The sequence below is a fragment of the Delphinus delphis genome, chromosome 10, assembly GCF_949987515.2.
Source record: "Delphinus delphis chromosome 10, mDelDel1.2, whole genome shotgun sequence".
Lineage (NCBI taxonomy): Eukaryota > Metazoa > Chordata > Mammalia > Artiodactyla > Delphinidae > Delphinus > Delphinus delphis.
Window position 1 is genome coordinate 43,416,675 of NC_082692.2, and position 16,880 is coordinate 43,433,554.

The 16,880-nt window shown below is 35.8% G+C and overlaps 1 protein-coding gene across 1 annotated transcript in view; it reads right to left on the reverse strand.

The window, feature by feature from the left end:
• Positions 1-16,880, reverse strand: part of COL21A1 (collagen type XXI alpha 1 chain) — a 185,979-nt gene that overhangs the window by 102,707 nt on the left and 66,392 nt on the right. Inside the window, exons 4-6 of the mRNA XM_060021357.1 lie at positions 4,331-4,499; positions 4,023-4,239; positions 860-1,033 (exon numbers count right to left, since the gene is read on the reverse strand). Of these exons, the coding sequence (XP_059877340.1) occupies positions 860-1,033; positions 4,023-4,239; positions 4,331-4,499 (560 nt within the window). The remainder of the gene's footprint in view (positions 1-859; positions 1,034-4,022; positions 4,240-4,330; positions 4,500-16,880) is intronic.

Sequence of the window (16,880 nt, forward strand, 5' to 3'; positions counted from 1 at the left end):
TAAGAAAAACTTCCCTAGCACCAAAAACAAACGTCTGACTTCTTTGGGAAACCCAGTGGAGCTTCTGTAGTATCCTTCTATTAAGAGCTCATCTAGACGGCATTTCCTAGACAACTTAAAAGCTTTCCCAGGCTTTCTGTGTTTACCCTACATCTCTTCACATCCCTGATTGCACAGAGTGGGGTCAAGAAACCATCTTTAGTTTCAGCGATTTAGTTCTTGGCACGGAGTATTGTGTGATGAGTAAGCCCAGCACCTGTCACTATTTAAATATTTACTACAATTTGACGTGTAACATTAATACATAGAGACCATATGTGTAATCCTACATTTGAATATGACACAGTCTTCCCTTAATAGAAACAGAGTGGGAAAGACATACCTTTTCAAATAAAGGATTTTTCAAGAAATGGCTATCTTTTACATACACACTTCTCAACCTGCACACAGATATTCTAGTTTAAAGAGATACCAAAATAGTCACCGTTTTGTTTATGAAGAACACTGACATGCATTAATCTAATTTTATCCTCACAGCTGCAAAGAAATTTTTACAAGCCCCGATCACAGCTGTAATCCTTTCCCAAATTCATGATATATTCTATGCTTCTCCTGGGAAATATGAAATTGATGGTCCATAAGAACATAGATTCTACCCTGCACCTAGGGGAACAAATTTCTAAGAATTATTATATTGTTTGATTTTTCATTTTCATACACACACACAATTTCACTAATGAACTGACCACATTTTCATTAAGTCTCTTAAAGGAATTAAGTTAAATACAGTTAAATGGAATAAATACTATCACCAAAGCTCCATTTTATATAATACGAAAAGCAGATCATTTTTATCCACCTGAACGGTTTCTTCTTTCCCAGAGTATTTTCCAATTTGGGTTTGCCCACTGATGAACAGCCCTAAAACTGGATGTAAGGGCTTGTTTTCAATTTGTTGATCATCAATATACAGAGTTACATCTTGTTCGGTTACTAAGAGACGAATTTGATGCCAGCCTTCATCAAATAATGTCTGTAGGAAGAAAATACAGCAGATTCATAAATAGAGTTCCAAACAATCTTTTCGTTTCTTTGTTGTCATCAAGTGTAAATCCATACCACCCAGATTGATCGTATCATATTCTAACTCACCCTGACCCAAGCTGGGTCTCAAAGGCCACCCAGCAATTATTTTAATCCCTAGCTGCATTTCCATTTCACATCTCAAAGTGGCTGTACCAAAGTATTTACTGAAACAACTCCCTCAAGGTCACAGATAAGTTCCTAATGTCCCAATCCAAGTGGCTTCTTTCATTCCCTCATTTTATTTACTTCATGGCAACTGTGGACCCTGTAACTAGTCCATCCGCATTGATGGTCTCAGCTTCCGTGATTCAAACCATCTTGATCACCTTCATTCCTTCTTCTACAACTGTCCATTCTCTATCTCTTTGAGGGTTCATTTTCCTCAACCTGCCTTTTAATGAGGGCATTCCCCACAGGTCGGTCCTTGACCTTTTCCATTCTCCCCTTGATGATCTCATTCATTCCAACAGTTCAGTTATAACTTTTATGGAATATCTCCCATATCCACATTGACATCCTGGACCTCTTTCTCACATATGGTACCTATAATTCTAACATTGGCTAGAATAATTTTGCCAGGAGTTTCACAATCAGTCTGACAGAGTATGTAACAAAATGAACTTGAACTATCCCCCAAACTTTCTTCCTCTCCCGATTTCCCTGGGATAATAGTATCTTCAGTTTCTAAACCATACAAGTGCCTTTACCTCTTTCCCCTTCCCTCAGTTGCCATAACATATAGATGCAAAATTCTACCAAGGATGTGTCTTAAACACGACTCAAATTCACTTCTCCATTGCCATTCTCATTGCCATAATTTAGGCTCATAGATGTCTTGTTTTATTTGAATAATTTTCAAACACATCTCAATCCCTATCCCTTTCTTCTCCAAGCCAACCTTCTTACCTCTACTAGAATTAATATTATTAATTTCTGTATTCCTAGGACCTAGTCCAATTCCAGGAAAGAGTCAAAAGTATTCTTTACAAGAGAAGAAGGGAAAGAAGGAGAGGAGAGAGCTACTTTGACCATGACACGCCTGTGATCAAGACCTTTTGATGGAATCCCGTCATCCACTGATTGAAATGCAAAACCCTTTGTACGGTTCCCACGTCCATGCAAACTGAGCTTATACCTTTCTAGCTTTTCTTTCATGTATCTTATACTCCAAACACAGGGGGCACCACGTTCTATTCTATAAATAAAAACCCTGCATTTCACCACACATGACTACTCAATAATGAACCATTAACTTCCGTGTCCTTCTCTCTCTCCAACAAAATCCTGTACATCCTTCATCCTACATTCCAAAAACCATCTCATTTATGAAGACTGGCCCACATTTTGTATTAGAATCCACTTTTCCTTCCACAGTCCACTAACTTTTCATACTTCTTTTAGATACCAGAAGCACTGAATATCCCATTATAAATAAATTCCTTGAAGATTAGAAACATGCCTTATTCATTTGTCATTTCTCACAGAACCTAGCACATTGCCTTTAACGAAAATAGTAGACAACAATTTTTTTAAAAATGTATTCTGCTTACCAAATGAAGAAATTGGATAAATGCATAATTTCATGTACAGCCTTGTATATTTCCTAAATTATATAATGTACAATTTGACTATCATAATTACAGTAATAATCAAAATGTAATTGATTTTATCATGGCATCTATATTCTGAACACATTTGACTTGAAAAATACACTTTTAGTTTATGAATTTTATTAAATATATGCTCCTTTTGGGAATATAAGCTGTCATCCAAATAAATGTGAATTCTGTACATATTTCCTACCTGTATTTAATGTTCTGACAAATATGAATTTATCTCAATATCCTGTAGGACATGGCAGTACAAAATAGACAAACACAGACTTTGAAAGTGACCAGACCTAAATTAAATTCCTGATGTCACCACTTACTAGCCATGTTACTTGGAAAGAGAATTTAATATCCTTGAACTTTGGTATTTTATCTTTAAAATGAGAGCAATAGCTTCTTCCTTGGGTGATTATTATAATTAAATGTTCCTGGCACCTAGAAGCAGGCACTCAAAAATGTTAGTTCCTGCACCCCTTAATCTCATATGAATTAAAAAACAAATTTTCACTAAAAATAGAGTTGCCATATATGATCCAGAAATCCCACTCCTGGACATATATCTGGACAAAACTATAATTCAAAAAGGTACATGCACCCCTATGTTCCTAGCAGCACTATTTACAATAGCCAAGACATGGATGCAACCTAAATATCCATCGACAGATGAATGGATAAAGAAGATGTGGTACATATATACAATAGAATATTACTCAGCCATAAAAAAGAACAAAATAATGCCATTTGCAGCAACATGGATGGACCTAGAGATTATCATACTAAGTGAACTAAATAAGACAGAGAAGGACAAATATCATACGATATCACTCATATGTGGAATCTAAAATATGACACAAATGAAATTATCTATGAAACAGAAACAGACGCACAGACAGAGACAGAACTGTGCTTGCCAAGGGGAAAGGGGGGTGGGAAAGGGATGGGCTGGGAGTTTGGGATTAGTAAATACAAACTATTATGTATAGAATGGATAAACAACAAGGTCCTACTGTATAGCACAGGGAACTGTATTCAATATCCTGTGATAAACCACAATGGAAAAGAATATGAAAAAGAATACGTATATATATGTATAACTGAATCAGTTTTCTGTACAGCAGAAATTAACATCACATTGTAAATCAACTCTACTTCAATTAAAAAAGAAACAAATATTCTTCCTTTGTTCCTTTTAGTCAATGAAGCAAAATTAAAATATGAAATCAATATTTTTTCAGTCAGGTTCAAATTATGGCTCTCCTCTCCCAAAACACACAAACCTGATGGTCATTCCCTGTGAATACCAAAATCATACCCAAGCATCTTTACCTTAACTCGAGGGTCAGCAAAGGTGACCAGTTGTGAGCCATTAATGATGCTGGTTGTTGTAAATAATAAAGTTTTATCCACTCCATTTAAAGTAACTGCTATTTGTGGCCTTCCGTCAATGGTTAAAATTCTCCATAAATCCCACACTTTTTTGACCTTAAATCTCTGAGTGGAGACAAATACATATGATGGAGGAAGACCTTCTGGGAAAACGTTGCTGGAAAAAGAAGAACATGTATGAGCTTAAAGAATTCTCAACATGTCTACAGAAACATCAAGAAAACGCTGTATCGACACATAACGTTTACCTTGTGAGTTCTGATAAATCGACTTTTGATGTCACTTCATATCCTTTTATCTTTGTTGGTGAAAGCTGAATTCTTTTCTTAGCCTTTTTCTTTACACCCAAACCTAAAAGAATATCAAACCCCTTCTCATCACGAGCTGCCACTGGAATTCGTGTTGGACAGACAGATTCTATAAAGCAAAAGCAAAAGGGGTAGAAGTTGATTAATCATGGGTTACTTCAACAAAAAGAAAATCAAGGGAGGAATATTAAAGAACATAGAATTATAAAATTTCTATATGCACACATATGTATGTAAATGCATTTCTGAGAAAACACGTGGGAGTGTATTTGGTATTTGAGAATGAAGTCTCAATTGCCTTCTTTCTCCCTAAAAGGGGATGAAAAAAAAACAGAAATGTAAAAGGCACATTTGTTCATGGATTGTTTTAAGGGCAACACTATGCTGAAATTTACACTTCACTATTTTGAATATGAGGCAACTTAACACCTGGCCAGTAGGAGAGGGCTGGAGCAGGATTCATGATTCTCATCCAAGATTTGCTGGTAGTCACGCACCCTTGAATAATGCTCTCAAATTTCTTGGATCTAGGAGATGAATTCTGATTGCTTTCTTGCATTCCCAGCATTTGAGGGGTAAGAAATGTGTGTTGTTCCCAATGTTCTTTCCAGTTCTAGCAGTTTATAATCCTACAGTTCAAATATCTTGGTTCTCTCACTCTGGAAAAAACTTAACTGTACATCTTTTCTGTTCATGGAAAATCTTCAAATGGGCTTATTATCTCATCTATGATTAATCAGATTATATATTATATTAATCACATTTATAAATGAATAAAGACTTTTTCCTTAAGAAGAATCATTAAGGTTTGCATTATACAGTCATTTTTTTAAATTTAATTTTATATTTTTATACAGCAGGTTCTTATTAGTTATACAGTCATTTATATAAATTATAAAAATGTGATACGCTTTTCAATTCTCTGGGAAACCAGTGTCTCAAATTATGTGGAAAATTCTGTTTGGTTGCAATGCTATTAAACTGTCATACTGTAGGAATGTTGCAATATTTTCAGATTCTTCCAAGGCCATCGTATAACATACTCATTGAGCCTGACTGCTTATATTTTATAGAGCAGCTAAGAGAATAAAAGAACAAACTCCACTAAAGGTACTTTAAGATAATCACTCTCTTACAAAACATTAAGAAAAGGGAAAAATATCATATTTATAAAACAGTAAAAAGTAAAGAGATGAATTTTGTTAGCCCAATAATACTGTCATAACTTGTACCATAGACTATTAGAAATTAAATAAAGGTTTGATATAAATAAAATTAGCTGTATTCCTGGGAAGGGAGGGGCATTTTTCCTCTTCAGGTCTGAGGATGCTGAGTTTTTGTTTGTTTGTTTGTTTGTTTTTTAAGTAGCTTTACTGAGGTAAATTGATACTCAGTAAACTAAACATAAAGTTTACCATCTGATTAGTTTTGACATATGTATACACCTGTAAAACCATCACCACCGACAAGATAACGAACATATGCATCACCCCCAAAAGTTTCCTCATGTTCGTTGCAATCTCTGTCTGTCACCATTCACTACCCCACTCCCATCCCCATTCTCAGGCACCACTGATATGCTTTCTGTCACTACAAATAAGTTTGAATTTCGTATAGTTCTATAAAAAATGGACGCATATTGTATGTACTCCTTCTTGTCTGGCTTCTTTCATTCAGCATGATTATTTTAGATCCACTCTGGTTGTGTGTTTCAGTAGTTCATTCTTTTTTGCTGCTGATTAGAAGTCCATTGTATGGATATATCACAATTTATCTGTATACTAATTGATGGACATTTGAAACATTAATATTGGAAATAAAATAAAGGTTTGATATAAATAAAAGTAGATGTGTTCCTGGGAAAGGAGGGGTATTTTCATCTTCAGGTCTGAGGGTGCTGAATTTTGAGGGGACCTATTCAATCACATTCTTCTTCCTCTGGGAAGCTTAGAGCTAACTGATGGGAAGATACAGGAACCAGGCAAACAGAAGATGCTGGTTAGAGGCGTGATCCAGTGAGTCTGATGAGACTGTACACTGTAATTAACCACCCCCGCCTGGCAGCCCAGCAGGGCTGATTCAATCCCCACCCACCTCAGGAGCAGGACTGCCTGTTAAGTTCACATATGATCTAAAGCGGAAAGGGAACACCAGCTCCACAGACCTGCTGATCCAAAGGGAAGAACATCTAAGGCACTTCGCCAGCTAGGACCAGCTTCTTTTATCAAACTCCCTTATCCGCAAATGCCTCTTCTCATCAGTGGTAAAGAGTGAAAGAAGGTGCGGAGAGATCAGAAAAGTCAATCTATATACTCATTGCAGCATCGGTTTTAGTTTTGAAGAATGAGAACCAAAAAGAAATTGCCTGAATCAAGAAAAAAGCCAATTCAGGTGAATTTTGAGCAGAAGAGTGACAAATCAGACTTCACTATTAAACCATCTTTGCATTTTGAAATAATCCCTATTCTGACAAATATTATTCCTTTACTACATTACTGGACTAGTGTTTTATTTAGCAAACCTTTTCATCTCTACTTAAAACTGAGATTTGTTATAATTTTAAAACTTTTTAATATAAAATCAAGATGACTTATTAAAAAAAAGTCAGTCTGGCTGAAGTCCCTCCACATGAAAACATAAGAAGCAGAAAATAAGTGTCCCAATAATACTGTATGACTGAGTTGAAATCATAAATCAATAAACTAAATTAAATTTTTCCTGTCATTATGATGCAGGGTTTGTTTCTAGCAGGGGGCAGGGTAATATAGAACAATAGGAGGCCTCACTTCAAATGCACTTGATTTAAAACTGCAAAAGAAAGAAGTTCAGCTGAAAAGAAAATGTGTTAAACATGACATCATATAAATATTCAGATTTGAATTGCTCCTCTGATTTACTTTACAAAAGAGAAGTTATAAGATGGTAAACAAAGAGCTCCAACTGAAGACCAGAATCTGAGGTTTAGACCTCAGCCTCTCTCTTAACCCTCTCATGAACCTCTGGCTTCTCATCTGTGACATGAGAATAATGATCTCCTTCACAGGGATTTTTTTGGGATCAAATGTGATGAAGTATGTAAAAATGCTTTGTAACTTCAAAATAGCATGCACGTGGGGGGGATAAAGCAAGTATTGTGTTCATCCTTTTTCTTTAATCAAATTTTTGCACTGTATTCTAATCCCCAGAATTGTATAGGAAACAGTGTGGCATGGTTCGTGAAATCAGGAATGTAAATTAACAATCATGTTACAGCCACATTTTCATTACCACTTAGTACATCTCATTAGGAGAAATGTATTTAGATAATTATATTTTCTTTTTTTTTTTTTGGCTTTCAATTTTTTTAAATTGTAAAATATACATAACATAAAATTTACCATTTTGACTATTTTTAAGTGTACAATTCATTGCCATTAACTACATTCAAATGTTGTATAACCATCACCACTATTTCCAGAAAAGTTTTATTATTCAGAAACAGAAACTTTGTACCCATTAGACCATAACTCCCCATTCCTCTCTCCTCTCAGCCCCTGGTACACCCATAGTTTTTTGAAGAAATAATTTTTCTTCCAAATTTGCTCACCTACAAGAATAATAAAATACCCTTACACATGGAAACTGAAAAGTAAAATGTAGTTAAAATGCTCAAATACAGTTTGTATGTTTGCATATACCTAGCTAGAGGAAACAGATAAAAGAAAGTTTCCATATATAAAAAGCTACTTTGATTGCCAACCAACAATTCTTCCACAAACTTCTAGGGAAACAGAGGTCAATAATTAACTTCCCTATTGTGTAGGAAAAAAGAAATCTATGTATAACTATACAAACACATACAGAGAGGGGAATGGATACTGGAATTAAAAACTGGAACTTGGAAGCTGTCATTTTAAGTACCAGGAAAATCAAATGCTAAGAGAGAGTCAGTTGGGACTTGCTATAACACATACAACAGGTAAGTAGAACAATCTAGATAAAGCAAGTTAGTTTAAAGGAGTGCATTCAGGAGCAAGAACCAAAAGAAAAACCTCAAAGCCTTAAGTTCACAAATGGTTTCCTACACACACTACACAGTTATAATTTTATTTGACTCTAATATGTTCAGAGAGTATTCAGAAAAGGAACACTTTCTGGGGTGGAGCACACATTAGTCCACTTACTTTAAACACTGAGGTCCAGTAATAATTGCTTTTCTGTTAAATCCCAGGGCTTAGTAGTGTAAGTAATTCAGTCTTATTAGGATCATAAAAATGTGTTTTATTTAAAATCCTGCCATGGACAAGAACACAAAAACTGTGTATCTCTTGAGTCTAACCAGGGAAATCACATGTGTCTAGCTACAGCTTTCTACTTATAAGTTAATATGATAGGGGGACTATTACATTAATTAATAATGAACACATTATTCCAGATCACACCTAGCCTAGTTTATAAGTGCCTACTTAATCCAATTGCAAGATTGTTTGTAAGTCCACCCTCTGCAGAAGTCACATATTTTAACTGACAACTGGGAATTTTATAAGGAGATTTGTGGTCAGAGACCAAAGTAATTTTAGTGATCCAGACCCGATAATCCAATAAAACATAGTTGTCTACGGTGCCCCTGGTACAGTTTAGGTCTGTGAAAGCCAGCTTCTTTAAACTTTCCTGGATTGAACTTGGTTTTAATGGTAAGGCAAACATAAGTATAGGTGCCAAAGATAGACAATCCTCAATGGCATGTAGTGGCAATTTAAAACATTTGCCTTCCTGAAGGTCTATTATATCACCATGGACTTTAACATCATGTACAAATTTATAAAAAAGGAGGCACATTCACCAAGATTGTGATAACTTAGACTCCATCCCATCATATTGGAAATACACTAAAATAACAATAGCAAATCTGAAATAAATTATCCAAGCAGAAATTCTCTTACTAAAGCCCAAGTTCACAAAGTTTCTTTTCTCATCACATGACTGAATGATCTCATTCTCTTTTACCAGCAAGTAATCCCACTGTCCTGAAATATAGGTTGATTTAGAATCCTTCATCAGAGGAAGATGTCTGCCAAACGCATGGCTGACAGTAGGACATAGTAAGTGTAGATTTTTATAACACTCCTTTCAGTGGTGAGTCAATGGGATCAATAAACTCCAATTAGCCTTAAGTACAACTTATGCACAAACCAGAAAAGTCAAAATTTTTTTCACCAGTAAGTAGCCTCACCAACATAGAAGATATTATTTTTCAACACTAAGAAAAAAATATAAGAAATGGAAACCCATCCTTGCCTTAAAAAATAGCTAAGGAGAATACAATTTTAAAGGCTTACAAAATTACAGAACAACTCATCTGGTTTTGCCATTTTTCATTGTAAAGCCATTGATTATGTAATGAAATGCTTTTTTTTTTTTTTTTGGCTGCATTTGGTCTTCGTTGCTGCGCGTGGGCTTTCTCTAGTTGCGGTGAGCGAGGGCTACTCTTCATTGTGGTCTGTGGGCTTCTCATTGCAGTGGCTTCACTTATTGTGGAGCACGGGCTCTAGGCACACAGGCTTCAGTAATTGCAGCACATGGGCTCAGTAGTTGTGGCACACGGGCTTAGTTGCACTGTGGCATGTGGGATCTTCACAGACTAGGGCTCGAACCCATGTCCCATGCACTGGCAGGTGGATTCTTAACCACTGTGCCACCAGGGAAGTCTGAAATGTTTCTAAGTTATTTTTTCCTCTGACCAAATACTATAGATGAAGAAAGGTAGTGTGTCTTGCCTTTACACGTATCCAGACAATAGTCTGTGTCCAATTCCTGTAACTCATTCTTTACTCCTTTTCTTTTCCATTTTTAATTTGAATTGGAAGAACTTTTGTCAGATATTACATTTATGCATCATTTTAACATACAAACTCTATTTTTTTAAACAAACATCGATGCATCTTAACATGTTCCTCTGCTGCTCTAATATCTAGCATACTGATATTAACGTTCATTAGATGTGGTCTCTCTCACTGACAGGGCTAGCCTTCATAACCAGTAGGATATTGTAGAAATGAAGGGGTGTGGCTTGCAAGTCTAGACGATGAAAGACACTGCAGCCCCCCCATTGCTCTCTTGGACCACTCACTTCAGGGGAAACCAGCTGCCATGTTGCAAGGATGCTCCAGCAGCAACTTGGAGACGTCCATGTGACCAGGAACTGAAACCTCCTGCCAATAGCCAGCACTGACTCACCAATCTTGTGAGTGAGTCACCTTGGAAGCAGACCCTCTAGCCCCAGTCATGCCTTCAGCGGTCTGCCGCCTCAACTGACATCTTGACTGCAATTCCTTGGGAGAACCTGAATCAGGACTATTCAGCCCAGCTTCACCCATGTCCCTGATCCACAGGAACTGTATGAGATAATAAATGTTACTATTATTTAAACTGCAAAAAAATAAAATGAGATAAAATAAGGTCTCTATCACCAAGGTTGGAGGCAGCCACTTAGCCTAAGATTTCACTTCAAGAAAGTGATGTTGACAAAGTCAGGAACCAAACCTGGATCTCGTTCTGACTCCAGAGATTGGGCTGGACCACCATATTCATACAGACTCAGGTTTAAAGAAAAAACATTCAAGTGCTTTACTTTAATAGACATTGTGCTTACTGATTTTTTTTAACTTTTTTATTAAGATACAACCTACATTCAGTAAAATGACTTAATCTCAAGTATACAATAGTTCAATTGCCACACATGCCTACACTCACATAGCTAGCCTCAGACAAGACACAGAATCTGTTTAACACCTTGAAAGCAACCTCATGATCCTTCCCAGAGGATAACCACCACCACCAGAAGCCACCACTGTTATGATTTCTGTCCCCATTGATTAATTTAGTTTTGTCTGTTCTTGAACTTAATATAAATGAACAATGCAGTATCTTTTTTTAAAATTTGACTTCTCTTGCTCAACATAATGCCTGTGGATTTATCCCTGGTTTTGCACATAAGAGTGATGTGGTTTTTGTTGATGGTATTGCTGTGTAGTAGTCTACTATATGAATTATACTATGATGTACTTATATCCATTTTTCTGTGGGCAATCATTTGAGTTGTTTCCAGTTTGGGATTATTTTAAATAAAACTGCTATGAACATTCTTGAATAGTCTTTTGGTGAACATATGAACTTATTTCTCGTAGTTAAATATCTAGGATAGAATTACTGTTTCATAAGATAGCAGTACATTTGTCCTAATAGATAATGTCAAAGACTTTCCCAAAGTGGTTGTACCAATTTTCACTTCTACTGGCATGCCAACTGTCACTTAAAAAGGTTGAAGCTGTTATGAGCATAAAATAGGTAATTAGGTGATAGCTATCATACATCATATTTTAGAGAGAGAGAAAGGATGGGAGAATGAGCATTTTATACAAGCTTTAAATATTCCTAAGAAAATTATTGTGAATGTTTTCTTGTTTATTCCTTTCCTAGAAATAATTAACTTATACAGCTGCATCTAGATCCAATCATAAACACTGAGAGAAAAGTCTGTATGCTATAATTTGTATATTTTCTGAATCATGCGATAGTCATCCTACATTTTCCAATTTAATACCCAAACATCGCTTTGCACATAAAATATAAACATATCATATTCCTTTATTTGAAACATTGCTCTAGCCTCTCTAATTAAATGAATGGAAAATTCATATTTTTGGATATACTACAAGCCCTTGACAATGTAGATTGTCACCAATTCAGATTAGATTTAAATTCTTTTAATCTACAGATAGAATATAAAGTTATTCCCCTGAATATCCTATGAGGTTTAATGAAATATTATACTCCATCATATCCCATCTGCCAAACTTCACCCCACCTCCCACCTCTCATTTTTCCATGCCCCATCTCTATGGTTGTGAATTCAAGCATATGTGTACCAATAGTGGAGAGGCAGAAGGGAAGGATATGAGTTTCATGTGAGGGCAGACAAGTTAATCACATACATGTTATGAAATCATGTAAGCTAAAATACTCACTACCTCCAAAAACAACTCAGTTGTCCTGGCCATGGCACCTGATATGTGTACCTTTACCTTTTATGTCTTCTACTGAAATGGAAGTTAAACTGAGTAGGGTAGAGTAATATACCAGGCTATTATTACAAAGTATTATAAAGTATTATAAGACTTAAATTAGATAATCAAATTATCCAGCAATCACCAAGCAAAGAGTCATAGAAAATATGAATAATTTTCGGTGAGAGAAAAAGAAATTCAGAAGTCGTGAACATCATTCCAAGTTAAAGTGCATCATGGTGGAAAGCACTGGAGGGAAAAAAGTCACTAAGTTTTTGGAATGAAAGACACCAAAGTTCCACTTGGACAAGTGGTATCCCTCTCTCTCTCTCTCTCTCTCTCTCTCTCTCTCTCTCTCTATCTATCTATCTATCTATCTATCTTTATCTCTATCTCTCTTTATCTTTCTCTGTGTCTCTCAAGATATGGCTACATTTGCACAGCTAATTGCTAATTCTGACCTCTGGTCCCTCTTGAGTGAACACCATATACTCTTTTAAGAAATAGATAAGTTTCCTGCTTCATCCAAAAGTCAAGATAGTGGAAAATGGAACAGTAAGAATACACAGGCAGTTTTCCAGGACCTGCTCTTTTAACTACCCACACCTGTGCACAGGCAAGTTCAGCTCACCTGAATCAAAATATGGGCCTTGAAACCCCATCATTCAAGCCACAAGCTGTTGGAAGCCCTTGAAGACACCTAAGGAAGGTATCTTCCAGAGAACAAGGGGAAATTACTTTCTTTTCCCTCCTCATTCTGTTGCACCAAGCCCATGCCTGGTTGACTCATAAAAAGAACAGAGGAGTGAAGTCAGCAAGATGGCAGAATAGAAAGTCCCAACCCATATTCTCCCACTGAAACACAGATTGGACCAAAATACATTTGTGAGATTCCGGTTAGGAAGCTGAAGTTCCCCAGGTGAGCACAAAGCCAAGAACAGCTTCAATGAAACAGGTAATTAAGAATAATTTTACCTTACCACATCAGTCCCTCTCCAAGCTGACACAAATAAGTGCCAGGAGAGATGCTCTAGCTTATAATGACTCCCTCAGGAGGGAAAAAGAAAAGTGGAGCATGCATCCAATGCTCCAGCTTTCAGCTTGTCTTGCCTCATTTGCAGCACTGAAGGAACCAGAATCATTTGGATACCTGTGGACTGCTCAGAACAAATAAAAGTGGGAGGGTGGCTTGTTGTGGCTGGCATGGCTCAGCATGATCAGGAGAAGACACACAACCTGAGACTTCTCCCTCAGAAAGAGAAAAGAGTGGAGCATGTATCCAGCATTCTAGATTTTCAAAGTGCTGCCTGAAGGAATGATACTGGTCTTGCCTGACTAAGGGTGCTGACAGGGAACCAGCATACCTGGACACCTGATGACCACTGAGAACAAAGGAGTGGGAAACTTGTGGTTAGAGAACTAGAGAACTTGAAGTATTACAGACAGACACCAAAGGGACAGATACCAAAGGGAGTGAAAGATTATGAGCTCCTGAAAAAGAAACCAGTCTCTCTAATTAATGAATTGCTCACACAATTCCAGAGAAATCACATCCCTCCAAAAAAGGTTTCAGAATCTCTAGCCAGAGTGATTGCTGAGGGATTTCCCCTGTGCAAAGCCAGTTGGTAAAGACTGGGAGAGGTATCGGTTTTTTCAAATGTGTGAATCTTGAAACAAACTATGAGATACATGACCCAATCAAAGGAACAAAATAACTCTCCAGATACTGACCCTAAAGAAAGGGAGGTGTATTATCTGACAAAGAATTCAAAATAGACATCATAGGATGTTCTATGAGCTCAAGAAAATGATGCATCAACAAAGTGAGAAAGACAGAAAATGTAAAGGAGAACCAAACAGAAATTTTTGGAGGAGAAAATAATAATTGAACTGGAAAATTGACTAGAGGGGTTCAAAATCAGCCTTGATCAAGTAGAAGAAAGAATCAGCAGACTTGAAGACAGGTCCTTTGAAATTATCCAGGCAAAATTTTAAAGAATGACAAAGACTGAAGAAAGCCTACATGTCTTATGCCCACCATCAAGTAGACCAATATATAGATAATGGGAGCTGCAGAAGAAGAAGAAAGAAAGAAGCAAGCTTGTTTAAAGAAATAATAGCCAAAAACTTTTAAAATCTAGGAAAGGAAATGGACATCCAGATTAAAGAACTCAAAGATATCCACATCAAGACACATTACAATCAAATTGTCGAAAACCAAAGACAAAGAGAGAACTTTGAAAGCAGCAAGACAAAAGCAACTCATTATGTACAGGGCACCCCATGACACAATCACCAGATTTCTGAGTAGAAATCTCACAGGTCACAGGGGAAAGGGATAATATATTCAAAGTGCTCAAAGAAAAAAAACTGCCAACCAAAAATACTATATCTGGCAAAACTGTCCTTCAAAATAGAAAGAGAAATAAATACTTTCCCAGATTAAAAAAAGCTGAGGAAGTTTATTACCACTAGACCTGCCTAATAAGATATACTAAGGAAGTCCTTCAAATTGAAAGGAAAGACTATTAAACAGCAACACAGAAGCACTGGAAAGTATAAAACTTGCTGATAAAAGTAAATATATAGACAAACTCAGAATACTGTAATACTGTAACAGTGGTATTTAAATCATTTTTAATTCTGATACAGAAGTTAAAAGACTAAAGTATAAACTATGTGAAATTGTATTAATGAATACACAATATAAGAGGATGTAATTTGTGGCATCAATAAAAAAGTGTAAAGAGGGCAGGAATAAGCAAAAATACAGAGCATTTGAAGTTATCAACTTAAAATAGATTGATATAACTATATGATGTTTTATGTAACCCCCATGGTAACCACAAAAAAAATACCTATAGAAGATATGCAAAAGTATATTTAAAAGGAAACAAAGCATGTCACTACAAAAAAATCAATGAAACACAGAAGACAGCAAGAGAGAAAAGAGCGATAAAAAAAAGCTGAGTCAGAAAACAATAAATGACAGTATTAAATACTTCCTTATCAGTAATTACTTCAGATGTGAATTGATTAAAATCCCCAATAAAAGGTATAGAGTAGCTAAGTGGACTTAAAAAAAAACAACAAGATCTATACTATCTGCAAGAAATTTACTTTAGAATTAAGGACACACACAGGATAAAAGCAAAGGGATGGAATAAGATACTCCATACAAATGCTAACCAAAAGAGAACAAAGGTGGTGACACTTATATTAGTCAAAAACTGTCAAAAGAGACAAAGAAGGACATTATACAATGAAAAATGGTCAATTCGCCAGCAAAACATAACAATTATAAATACATATGCACTCAACATTATAGCACCCAAATATATGAGGCAAACATTGACAAAACTGAAGGGATAAATAGACAGCAACACAATAATAGTAAGGGACTTGAATGCTCCACTTATAATAATGGATAGAACATCCAGACAGAAGATGTGTCTGCAAACAGATCTGGAAACAGAGAATTTGAACAACACTATAGACCAAATGGATCTAACAGACATATATAGAACAGCGACCCACCACCACCCACCACCACCACAGCAGCAGAATACATATTATTCTCAAGTACAAACAAAACTTCTCCAGCATAGATAACATGTTAGGTCAAAAAAAAAGTCTTAACAAATTTAAGAAGATTGAAATCATACGAGGTATATGTTCCAACCAAAATGGAATGAAACTAGAAATTAATGTCAGGAAGAAAACTGGAAAATTCACAAATATGTGGAAATTAAACAATATGCTCTTGAACAATCATTATGTCAAAGGGGATATTAGAAATTATCTTGAGATAAACAAAAACTAAAACACAACATACCAAAACTATGGGATGCTGCAAAAGCAGCAGTAAGAAGGAAATTCATAGCAATAAAAATCTACATTAAAAAATAATAAAGATCTCAAATAAACAGCCTAACTTTACAAGTCAAAGAACTAAGAAAGAACAAACTAAGCTCAAATTAGAAGAAAGACTCTCAGATAAAGAAAGAAATCATTGCACATCACTTTTAGGCGGTCCTGAAATAAGCAGTGTATTGCAGAATACACCTCCGAGGAAACAATAGGTCCATGAAGATGAAATAATCTATGTGGGAACAAAGAGGTGGATAATATTTTGTACATCATGGATCAACCACAGTACAGTATAAAAGGGAATGATATTAGGAAATAGTAATCCTATATGCTAGACACCTCAAAGTAGAAGTTAACTATTTGTCCAAAACAAAAATGAATTTGTTAAATAATCAAACACAAATTATATGATTTGAAGAAGCTGCAATACAGCAATGCATTAATTTAGTGCATTAATCATAATCTAATACAGTACAAAAAGTCAAGTGCAAAAAAGCCCATATCTCCCACAAGTACAATTTCAAAAAGTACATTTTAAAAGATGTCTATTGTACAGTGAACATGCGAACTGAATA